This window comes from Muscardinus avellanarius, assembly GCF_963383645.1.
Source record: "Muscardinus avellanarius genome assembly, chromosome: 5".
NCBI lineage: Eukaryota > Metazoa > Chordata > Mammalia > Rodentia > Gliridae > Muscardinus > Muscardinus avellanarius.
Window position 1 is genome coordinate 74,648,708 of NC_137790.1, and position 12,862 is coordinate 74,661,569.

General features: G+C 41.3%; 1 protein-coding gene across 1 annotated transcript in view; it reads right to left on the minus strand.

Annotated features, from left to right (window-relative positions):
• HEG1 (heart development protein with EGF like domains 1) overlaps window positions 1-12,862 on the minus strand; it is a gene marked incomplete at both ends in the record, with an annotated part of 85,971 nt that overhangs the window by 12,244 nt on the left and 60,865 nt on the right. The window contains 3 exons of the mRNA XM_080696535.1: window positions 613-700; window positions 7,004-7,041; window positions 7,637-7,679. Coding sequence (XP_080552661.1) covers window positions 613-700; window positions 7,004-7,041; window positions 7,637-7,679 — 169 coding nt within the window. The remainder of the gene's footprint in view (window positions 1-612; window positions 701-7,003; window positions 7,042-7,636; window positions 7,680-12,862) is intronic.

Sequence of the window (12,862 nt, forward strand, 5' to 3'; positions counted from 1 at the left end):
ATACAATTCCCTATGAGATAAAAAATATATAGATATTTTTCCTCATTCTGTAAGCTATATCTTCACTTTCTTGTTAGTGTCCTCTGGAAAAAAAAGTTTTCAATTTTGATTAAGTTCAGTTTCTCTTTTTGTCTTCTGTTGACTGTGCTCTTGATTTTCTTTTTTAATAAAGAGAATAAAATTGCATTTATTCTCTTTCTTTTCCCTCAGGTACCAATTATCACAAATTTCCCTTTTTCCTTTTTAATGTTTGGTCACACTTTATGATTTAACATTATAAACCATCACAAGTTTTTTTTTGTTTGTTTGTTTTGCGGTACTGGGGATTGAACCCAGGGGCATTCTATCTCCAAGCTACACCCCAGCCCTATTTTTTTATTCCCTATTTTGAAACAAGGTCTCACTAAGTTGTGGAGGGCCTCATTAAGTAGCTGAGATTGGCTGTGAATCTGCAATCTTTCTGTCTCTGCCTCCTAAGTACTGGGATTACAAGCGTGTGCCACCACACCAGCTAAAAGTATTCCTTTAGAGTATAAACGGATCCTTACAAAGAAATTGGCCCTTTTGCACAGGTGAAGAAACAGGATTAGAATGTAAACTCCTATCACTTACCTGCAGCAGGTAACAATCAGTGCGATGCCCAGGATAAGTAGAAGCCCACCTCCTGCTGCTGCTATCACCACAGTGATAAGCTGATAGGCTAGACATTTAAACAAACAAGAAGTGGATTGGTAGAAGGTAATGAATGAATAGTAAAGAACACCTCCCCACATCCCACAGCCACAGCTCTGCCTCAACTGGTGACCTCTCCTCCGCTCCTTGGTCTCTGGCAAAGAGTCTCTCTGGCTAGTTCTACATTTCCTCTGCATTAAGAAGAGTTCCCCCTTTTCAGCCGCTTCTAGAATGGCAGCTCCTAAATTCTGCCTGCGGACCAGCCCGAGGACATTTTCACCAATCCACTGTAAAAAGAGCAATGCGAAGGTAATGAGTTTTTCATAAACCTAATGATTCATTGTAATGGCTGTTCTATAATCTAAGATTCTGCCCTTCTTATTTTCTTCTCTCATTTAGGATGGTGTCATTTATCATGTGCAAACTATGCCTAAAGAAATTTGATTTTTTTTTTTTGGTGGTACTGGGGTTCCTGGAAACCCTTTTACTTTTGGGCTATACTCCCAGACCTATTTTTATACTTTTTTATTTGGAAAAAGGGTCTCTTAAGCCAGCATGGCTGGCTTTGAACCTGCGCAATCCTCCTGTCTCCACCTCCCAAGCGCAGGGATTACAAGTGTGCGCCATCACGCCAAGCCTGATTTTTTAAGTAGTGAAGAAAACAGAGTTTTCTTGGTAATTCCTACTCTTTGGTATTAACAATTATTTATGTTTTTGACTGGATGGCAAGAATAGACATAAAAATGCTTGATTTAATTTTAGGATCTTACTTGATAAAATAAAAAGGAGGCAACTCTAAGTTAGACTCCTCATTTTATAAGAAACATCACTAGTCAGTTAAGTCCAGGGTCTAGAAATCACTGTCTAAACCATGCTAGGGGACTGCATAGCCTCAATAATTATACACTGAATTTAATTACCCGAAATTAGCAGTGATATAAGTAAACACAAATTGTACGTAATAAACCATACTATTTAGTGTAATTAATCAGGTTTTACACCTGTACATTTCTGGCAAAATTATTTCCAATAAATTCTATTAAATATTCAGATTTTTTTTGTTGTCATGGTAATATAATTGTGTTCTCAGGTTGTAAGATCCAAGATGAAGGGCTAATAACAAGATTTTCTGTAGTAAATTAAGCCTGGCATCATGCTCTCTAGGTGGGCCCAGGGCTGATGCTCTTGGTCCCCTATTGGCCAAGTCTCCTTACTAGGATCCTGGATTACTAAATGCTGGCTGGAAGTGGGGACAGGCAGAAAGCTGACTGCACAAAATGGGCAGATCTAGGCTATGTAGCCTTTTATCTATCCTTTTGTTTAAATAAATAGTATAGAAACCAGACTATAGGAAAAACCATCAGTGTTGTGATAAATGAAAAAGCCAAACCATGAACGGGTTCAGTGTCCCCCTTACCTCCTGACTTATCTTAAGAAGTTTCTCTTTTAACAAAAGTAAAGGCAAAAGACAAATCTCTTTATCTCCACCAACACTGTCTGAAACTACCATCTTCTTTTATCTGGACAATAGCAACTGCCACCCAAATTCTCTTCCTGTGCTCAGTCTTCCCCACTCATTATAGAAAGCAAGTCTGACCATGCTATAGTGCTCTACTTTAAACAACCTTCAGTGGCTACCTATGTTCTCAGATAAAGACCAAAGTCTTGTTCCTGTGTATCCCTCTTCATCACGTTAAGTTTTCTACTCCTGGCAAAATAAAAAAGCACCCATTTTACAAGCAACCCTTGCTATCAGACCATTTTATGTAAGCCAAACCTACAAAGTAAAACATACCCTCCCCTTTCCCTTCTTTTCTTCTTTCTCTTCTTTTATTTGTGGCACTGGAGATTGAACCAAGGACATTCTACCTCTAAGCCATAGCTGAGGCCTTTTTACTTTTTATTTTATTTTTTAAATTTATTATTATTATTATTATTATTATTATCATCATTATTATTATTATTATTAATTATTTTGTGATACTGGGGATGGAACCCAGGGGCATTCTACCTCTGAGCTATACCCCAAGCCCTATTTTTTTGTTCTTTATTTTGAAACAGGGTATCACTGAGTTGAAAAGGGCCTCACTAAGCTGAGGCTGGCCACAAACCACGACCCTCCTGTCTCAGCCTCCCAAATGCTGGGATTACAAGCGTGTGCCACCCCGCCCAGCTTCAGGCTGCTAATTTTTTTTTTTTTTTTTTTTTTTTTTTTTTTTTTAATTTTATTTTATTGGTGCACTGTATTCATACATCATCGTGGGATACAAACTTTTGTAGACATACATGCACACATCGCCCAGTCAGCCCCCACCCGATCCCCACCCCATTCTCTCCCCATCCCTCCTTCCCATGCTTGGCTTAGTAGTTGACATCTAGTATTATAGCAATTTATCCAGAATTAAAAATGATAATCTCACATAACAGTTTCATTTGTCTGATACCAAGCGTTTGATGATTTAAAGATAGCATTTCAATATTTCTTTTTGCTTTCTTTCTTACTAGAGCATATTTTTTCCTGTTTTTTAGGTGAAACTATCATATATTTATATATTTATTTTTCAGAAAAAAATCTATCCTAATATGGAATATGAATTCTAGATACCCAAAACGATCTTGAAAAAGAACAAAGCTAGCAGATATATATTTTCTGATTTCAAACCATATAAAGCTACAATAATTGAAACAGTGTAGTACTGTTCTAAAGGCAGATATATAGACCATTGGAGTAAAATACAAGCCTAGAGCTAAATTCTTCCCTATATTGTCAAGTTATTTTTGACAAGGTTTCCACGAACATTTGGTGGTGGAAATAATAATCTTTTAACTAAACATTGTTGAAAAATAATAATTACATGGAAAAGAATAAAATTGGACCTTTACCTAATCCCATATACAAATATTAACTCAAAATAGATAAAAGACCTAAATATAAATCTTAAGACTATAAACTTTTAGGAGAAAATCTGGGTCATAAAACCTCACAACATTGAAATTGGCAGTGATTTCTTGGATATGATTTCAATGGCACAGGCAACAGAAGAATATACAAACTCCCTAAAAAATAAAAGAAAATATTGTATATCCAAAGACAATGTAAACAGAGTTAAAAGTTACTAATAGAATTGGATAAAATATTTCCAAATGCTATATCTGAAGGTATATTAATATTCCAACTAGAAATCCTAAAAATTAACAACATTAAAGGCAAACAATACAACTTAGAGATATGTAAAAGACTAACATAAATAATGAATCTCCACAGATAACCAATCTTAGTTGTCTGTTGGATGGAAACTCTTGTTTCTCTGGTTCTGGTGAGTGTTACCTATTTCTTCTTTGTAGTTAATCTCTTTGAGTATTTTCTCTAGCGCTGGTTTTGAAGACATAAATTCCTTCAGTTTCTGTTTGTCATGGAAGCTTCTTATTTCTCCATCTAATTTGATAGAAAGTTTTGCTGGATAGGAAATTTTTGGCTGGAAGTTGTTTTCTTTCAGAGTTTGGAATATGTTACTCCAAGCCCTTCTGGCTCTCATGACTTGGTTTGGGAAGTCTGGAGTGATTCTAATTGGTTTGCCTCTGAATGTCACTTGGCCCTTTGTTTTTGTTGCCTTTAAGATTCTCTGCTTGGCTTCCACATTGGTCATTTTGACAATTATATGGCGTGGGGATCCTCTTCTCGGATCCTGTCTAAAGGGAGTTCTATAAGTTTCCTGGATCTGTGTATCAACCTCTTGCTCTATATTTGGAAAATTTTCTGCTATTACTTCCTTGAAGAGATTGTTGATCCCTTTGGTATCACTTTCTTTTCCCTCCTCTATTCCAATTATTCTTAGGTTAGCTCTCTTAAGATGGGCCCATATTTCTTCAATGTCAGATTCCTGCTGTTGGATATTTTTTTCTAGATTAGAAACTATGCATTCATTTTTGGATTGCTCATCTTCTAAGAGCGAGATTCTGTTCTCCATGTGGTCTAATCGGTTGTTTGTGCTTTGAATTGAGGCCTTTACTTCATTAATTGCATCCTTTATCTCTTTTTGGCTCTCTCTGAGTTCTTTTCGAAGCAACTCTATTATTTCTACAGTTATTTTCCTGATTTGATCTTCTAGAAATCTCTGATTTTCAGTTTTATCGGGTTCTGATGTTGTGGGGTTGTGAGCATTCATTGCTCCAGTATTATTCCTCTTTCCCATGATTTCGGAGGTTTGTGCCTTCTCTGGGTTCTTCCCTTGGGTCACTATGGCTTCACTTAAGGTGCTCTGGATCTCGAGTCTGTATTATCTCAGACCCCACTACTCCTTTACTGGGTTTTATCACAGAGTCTCCGACCCAGGGAGTCGATAGAGGCTGCTTTAAACTATGGGGGGTGCCAGGTTGCACGTTCTCCTATGGTGTGATATCTCTGCCACCACCACTCCCTCACTGGGTCAAGTCCCAGGAGGCCCAATACTGCGATTTCTCCTCTGTGGCCCACAATTTGACTCACTGTTCTTGAGTACGCAGATGTAGCTGTACTGGACTCGGTGAATTCACTGCTGCTGCCGCCGCCGGAGGCAATATGGCGCCTCTGCCACGCCCTCGGCCATGAGGCTGGCGTATTTTTTCTTCTCTGGTTTTTATTTCCACTCTGAATCCCTGCAGCGTGTGCTGAGCTCAGCCACTGGGAGCTTTAAATGCTGTCTGCGCCGAAAGATCCTGCCTGGCTGTTCTGCAGCGGCTCACCTGGCTTGCTGTAGCCGTCCGTTGAGTTCGCCGCTGCCGCCGGCAGTATGGCGCTGCTGCCGCGTCCTCGGGCGCGTGTGTCTCCTCTGTGGCCCTGAGCTCTGTTCTCAGTCCGCTTTCTCTCTGGAGCCTGGTGGTTTTTTTTGTTTTTCTGGTGATGGTGTTTTCTGGCTATGAAAGGCGCTCTTTTTGTGGTAATGGAGATTGGTTGTTAGCGGGACTCTTAAGCCCCGCTTTTCTCGGTCGCCATCTTCCCGGAAGTCCTAATTTTTTTTTTAACAAATATTAATTCTGTGAGCTCCTCTCTCTACTCATACAACTGTAAATGTTTTTAGAAGTGTTGCCTTGATCTTATTGCTATTGTAACTTCTTGCTAGTTTATAGTCAAGATAAACCAGATAACCAAAGTCATCAAATGGGTATATAATCCCAAGTGTCTAGACTTTGGAGAGAGCAGCTCCAGGCTGGGGATACTAAGAGAGTTTGCCAATTTGGTACTCAATATTAAAATTTATTTTTATTCTTTACTTATGCTCAAATTTCAATAATAAAATTTGCTAATAGAAGAGCTTTATGAATAAAGAAAATACAACTGAGGACATAAAAAGTAAGGTATATCATTAAGCAATAAAAGCTGGAGGGCAGCAGGGCGTGGTGGCACACTTGTAATCCCAGCACTTGGGAAGTGGAGACAGGATTGCGCAGGTTTGAAGCCAGCTGCGCTGGCTTAGGAGACCCTGTTCCCAAATAAAAATATAAAAAAAATAGGTCTGGGAGTGTAGCTCAGAAGTAGAAGGGTTTCCAGGAACCCCAGTACCACCAAAAAAAAAAAAAAAAAAAAAAAAAAAAAAAGCCAGAGGCCTTTATACATAATAAAATCATTGTGCTTTTCTCAAAGAACTGAACTCTCTGTCCCCACCAGCTCCTCGGCTGCCTCCCCTTCTACTTCAGGGGCATCAACTATGACTTGGAGCAGATGACTCCCAAGTCTATCTCTAGCCCTGACCCCAGCTGGCATCCTACCAGAAGTCTCCAAACTGCCCCCACATTCTCCTCCACCCGTGCCCTCTCCTCACTACAGCCCCAGCTGCTTTCCTTGATCAAGCTGCTCTCCTGCACGGAGACTCTTGTCAGCTCACCAGCAGATTGTGATTAGAGCCTACACCCCTCAGCCTGTCTGTGAGACCCCAACAGTTCAGTTCCCATATACTTTGTCAGCCTACTCCTCTAATCTCTGCCTTTTTCTCTTTCTATACTATAGCTACACCCCCTCGACAGTGGTCCCCAGAATACCTTGGGCCCATGGCTGCCCCAAGAATGTCTTTCCCCATTCCCAGGCCTGCCAGTCTTCCCAGACCTCCTCCAATTCCACCCCTCCAAGAATTACTTGTGGGCACCCTTGCATTCTCATTGGGGAATGGTCTCTGCCTCCCAGCCTTGGCCCCTGAAGAGCACCAGGCAAGTCTTTCTCCTTTTTTCCCCTTGCCACACAGCACAGGACCTAAGAAGACAGAGATTTCAACTGCGGAGAATGGAGAGGACTGACACCCTGTGTGTTGCACCGGCCCAGGCCTCTGCCCAGTGCAAGTCTCTACTTCTGTATACTTACGGTTTCCACAGTTGAGACCACCAAGACCAAATGGGCAACTACAAGTCAAGAGAGAAAAAAAAGAACAAACGTTAGTTTCAAATCCTAAAAGAAATAATGGAGGCAAATATTCAAATGATTTCTTTTAGTTAGAATAGTTTTTTTTTTTTTTGGTGGTATTGGGGATTGGACCCAGGGTTGCTTTACCACTGAGCTACATCCCCAGCCCCCAGCCCTTTTCATTCTTTTTGTTTTGAGACAGGGTCTCCCTAAGTTGCCTAAGCTGGCCTCAAACTTGCAGCTCCCCTGTCTTAGCTTCCTGAGTAGCTGGGATTATAAGCATGCAACAGCATATAGATTTTTATTTTAGGATAGTTTTTTGTTTTTTTTTTTTCAGGTCTGGGGATGGAACCCAGGGGCATTCGACATACGAGCTACACCCCTGCCCTGTTTATTATTCTTTATTTTGAAACAGGGTCTCACTAAGTTATGGAAGGCCTCACTATATAGCTGAGGCTGTCCGTGAACCATTATCCTCCGGTCTCAGCCTCCTGAATGCTGGAATTACAAGTGTGCGCCACCACGCCTGGCTTTAGGACAGTTTTAATATAAGATTTGTAACAATTTCATCAAGATAAGTGAACATGAGCCTACCTCATACAGGTTTCATTTTCAAGCCTGTATCCATCTTCACATGCTGAAAGAGGAAGGGAAAACCCATAATGTGTCTATTTATCACTCCCTTGTCCCAAACTCACCCTAAAGTCCACAAGAATATTCTGGAAGGCTTTAAATAGCTTTAACTTTTTCTATAACCTTACCTACATACTGTTGCCAGCTCAACTTTTAACATTATCAAGAAACTTTTTAAACACCTTTGTGGTTTTCAGTTTCCAACTTATAATAACAACAATAATAATATCTACCATATAGTTTCTCGAAGATTAAGTAAAATGAGATATCCAAAAGGATCAATATAAGCCTGACACATAGTAACCACTAAACAATTGTGTGTTGCCTTTCTTTTGTATGTGTGTGGTACTGGGGCTTGAACCCAGGGGCATTCTACCTCTGAATTACACCCCCAACCCTATTTTTTATTCTTTACTTTGAAACAGGGTCTCATTAACTTGCGAAGGGCTCACTATGTAGCTGAGGCTGGCTGAGAACCTGCTATCCTCCTGTCTCAGCCTCCCAAGTACTGGGAATATAAGTGTGTGCCACCATGCTCAGATCAAATTTTAATTTTTTTGAAACAAAGTCTAAGTGGTGGAAGGCCTTCCTAAGTTGCTGAGGCTGGCCACAAACCTGAAATCCCCAGTCTCAGTCTTAGGAGACTTACAAGTTTGGGATATTAGCCAACCACTGCAATTATTTTAGAAGTTCTCCATAGACAAAAACTGTCTCCTGTGGAACATCCTTCACACGCACAAAGATAAATTGACGTAAACCAAACCTTAAACCTGACCTTGGCCAGTTAGCCCTCTTCTGTGAGGAAGTAGAAGTTGTGGGAGACATCCTCTGGGACACTGTTGGTAGGCATCCAGGGTTTTCTTAAAATAATGCTTACCCTATAGTTAATAGATTTCCCAAATTGGCAATAGCTCTGCCCCTGAGGGGGAACAATGGAAGGATCCAGGGGTGTGGTAGTAGCCTCAGGTACAACTGGAGGGCACTGAATAAAAATAAGTGGTGATGACCAGGTGCCAGGTGCTGGGTGGTGCCAGGGGGGCACTGAGTAATTTTTTTTTTCTGAAAACGGGGTGGAGGGTATAAGCCAACAAGTTTGGGAATCTATGCTATAGTCTGTACAGGAGATTCTGGATATATCTAGATGTGTCCTGACTGCCACCTCATCCAAGAGCATAGCTCTGAACCCATGGTGGTGCAGTTCCCAGAACACTGTTTCATTGAAAGGGCTGAGAACCAGCTATCCCCTGGATCAGTCAAATTTATATGATCACAGAACACTTTCAATCTTGCAAAAACCCAACAGACTACCATGTGCTATAATGCATGCCTGGATGAAAGCAGACAATAAAAAATGGCCTCGTAGACAAATTATTTGATGCAAGGAATGTTAAAATTTTGATTCATACAATATATGAATTTTGATGTATAATATACACTGGATGGAAAATCACAAATAAGAAAAGGTACAGAGCTTCGAGCTGCCATCCCCACTCAGAGAGCAGACATGCTGACGGTTGAGTCGTGGGTGCCAGCAACACTCAAGGAGGCAAGAGGTGTGAGACGGAAGGGAGGCGCGTGCCCTGCAGGCCTCGCCTAGACTTTCTGGCATCCTCTGCTATGGATTTATGTGTCGTAGTGCTGTGTTGATGTGTTTAATACTTTTCTCCTTCTATTTTTAATGTTAGAAGCTAAACTTTACTGTTACAAACTATTTATTAACATATTACTGAGTTTTGTGGCTCATCAGTTAGAAAACACTGTTCCCAGATAATCTGTAATGTGTCTCATGGCAGATCATTAAAGAGTTATGAACCTGAACTACACTTTTAGGGCTCCACAGAATCTCTCATGTTAAAGGGTATTTATTATAGGAAACCGCCATAGAAAGTCTTTATGGCATTTATTGCAGGATACCATAGACTATGGATCTAAAATATCACTCAATAATCTTTTGGTGAGGCTGCCTAGAGAAATTTCTCTTAGGCCCCAGTGACTAGCAAGATGGGGATTCTCCTAAGCAACTGCACTTTATTTTATGAATCCTGACTCTTTTCAAAATCATGTGTTTATTATTTTTTTTTGTTTTGTTTTTTGCTTTAGTATCTAGGAAGCTCAGTACTTGACTGAGTACCTACCTTTAGTAAACATGCAGGATAGTATGGTTTAAAATGACTGCATATTCACTTTCCTTTTGGCTGCAACCTAATTTATCTTCTAGATATTTAAAATTTTTATTACATGATTTTCATTAGGTACTTCAAATTCTTTAAGCAACGGGGTAGAGCATAACCATATTCCATCTGGAGAAGGAGAAGCAAGGCCCTATCTCCTAGTCTTCGATACTTTGCATTCTCTGCTGGCCTCACTAGAGCTAAGTCTTCTCTAAGAAACAAGCTAAGCACTCCTGCCTTTCCCAAGCTGGCATGGAAAGCACTGTGTCCAGGAAGTCTTCTGCGTCGGTGTCCCGCTGCAGCAGGTCTGTGGGGCTGAGGATGCACGGGGGCGATTCATGGCCCGCACTGCAGGTAGCTACTACATGGGAACCACTCACTTCTCCACCCACCTCGGCACTGAAGCAGGCTGATGTCATACCAGTCTGATCTATTCTGAACGCTTCTTCCTGGAAATGTTTTTACATTAATCTACCTACCCAACCCTTGTTTGTTGGGTGGGAACTTTCCAGTCCCTGGCTGTCATCCAGCCATGTGTTAAGGTCCATCTGTTGGCCTGGCTGAGAGCTGATGGGTCATTTTCATTTAGCTTTAAAAATGGCCCAACTCCCTGATGTAAGGAGTTATCCAGCTATTCATCAAAGATTAAGTGAGATTGTGTGCCTGGTAGTGTTGAGGGGGTCTTAGAGAACATCTTATCAGTAAGGAACTACCTGTTCCATAGGACCTAGCTTCTCATCACACATACCGGCAGAGTACTCAACACAGAGCACCAAAGATGAAACGAACAGGGCAAAAGCTTGCATATATCCCTGAATTGGGCTTCTCCCACTGCTATGGGAAACAAGCAAATTCAAGCCTTATGGACTTAAAAAATAAGTAAATGGTGGCGTCTCAGTAAGCATGGCAAATAAGATATGCCATTCTTTTCTATTGAGTTTGCTACCCTACTGCCCACGTGCTCATTTGCTATGGCGTATGTAAATCTGCAGTGTCCCTCTAAAAGCTCATGTGTTCAAACCTGGTTTCCAATGTAGCAAAGTTCAGAGGTGGGGCATGGTTGCAGGAGGTGGGTTGCTAGGGGTGTGGGCCCCACCCCTCTCTCTCTTCTCCTCCCCTCTTTCTCTTCTCCTCTCTCCTTTCTCTTTTTTCTTTCCTCTCCCCTCTCTCTCTACTTCCCAGTTTCCATGAACTGAGCAGCTCTCCTCCACACAGGCCTACCACTGTGTCTGTGCCTTGGAGCCAGCCAGCCGTGCACTAGACTTTTCTTCCTCTAGGTTGTTCTTATCCTGTATTTTGGTCACGGTGACAAAAAGGCAGACTAATACTCACTCAATATATGGAAACCCTCAGTGTACTAGGTCCTATTCTAGGTATGGTTCTGTCTCTCAAGGTGAGATACAGACTGTTAGAATCATTGTGATGCCTGCATAATTGAAGATGCTAAGAAACCTACAGAAGGGACATCCATCTTAGTTTTACATGTGGCTCTACAAGTCTGGTAAAGACAGCATAAAGAAGTTTTACGTGAGAAACTAAAAAGTACGTGTGTGTATGTAGAGCAGAGAACAATATAGAAACTTGCTACTATATAGCCTGAATTGCAGTAATTTAGAAAACACATATACAAACCCTATCCTCTATGAGGATGACTGGGTTGCAGCATTCAAAAAGGTTACTACTTAAAATATGCCTGTGCTCTAGCACCAATGGCCAGAAGATGTCACTATTAACCTATCAGAACCCAGTGGACAGGGTTTTGAATCAAAAAGCTCCAGAACAGCCTGATGGCTATTGGTACTGTAAGAAGGAGCTTCACAGGATCTTAACAATAAGCCCAAAGGTAACCAAGATTTCCTTATGCTGCTTCTTGAGTTATTACTTGGTAAATATAAGGTTTCTGGTGCCTGTGCTGTTATACTTGGTAAATCTGATACTCTGCTATTTGCTAATGCTAGCCTGTGACACAATTATAAAACTGCTGACTTAAAAATAGAGGGAAGTGGCTCAGGCCAACCAAAAACAGAGGTAGCAGGCAAGGATGTTCTTGAAGCACCTTCCCTGCATGCCCACACTCATGCCCTTCTTGGGGAAGTTCCCTCTTGCCATCTGCACAGCATTACAGAACATATGGATATTACTGCCATTGTCTTCCCACATGCACCTAGGCTCAACTCTCCCATTTCTAAGAAGGGCAAGGAACATTTGCATTAAACCAGATAAGGAGGAACTTGGGAGCATCATCTCTTTGTAGCAAAGCAGCAGTCTGGCAGAGCACTGAGAAGCGCTGTGTACCAGTCATGGGTCAGGACTGACACCCAGCTCAGAGAGCTGGCCTTCCCCTTCTTCAAACCAATGCAGGTCCTGCCTGGGCTGATGATGTGTACTTTATTTTTTATTTATTTATTTTTTGCGGGCCTGGGGATGGAACCCAGGGGTATTTGACCTCCAAGCTATACCCCCTACCCTATGTTTTATTTTTTATTTTGAGACAGGGTCTCACAAAGTTGTGGAGGGCCTCACTAAGTAGCTGAGGCGGTCCGTGAACTGCAATCCTCCAGTCTCAGCATCCCAAATGCTGGGATTATAAGCGTGCGCCACCATGCCCGGGTGATGTGTACTTTAAAAGAACTCTGTAACTAACCCTAAGAAGGGCAGATGGTCTGAAACTCAGGATGAGAGTGCTGCTCTAAATATACTTTTTTATATTCCTTTTTTTTATGTGTGGTACTGGGGATGGAACCCAGGAGCATTCTACTTCTGAGCAATACCCCCAGCCCCATTTTTTAGTCTTTTTATTTTTGAAACAGGGTCTCACTGAGTTGCAAAGGGCCTCATTAAGTAGCTGAGGCTGTCTGTGAACCACGATCCTCTCGTCTCAGTCTCTCAAATGCTGGGATTACAAGCATGTGCCACCACAGCCAGCTTACTTTTATATTCTTTGATGCAATGAATCCTCTAATGGGAAGTCCTGACAGAAATAAGTGACATGTCACCTTGCCTCGGTATGTGATTT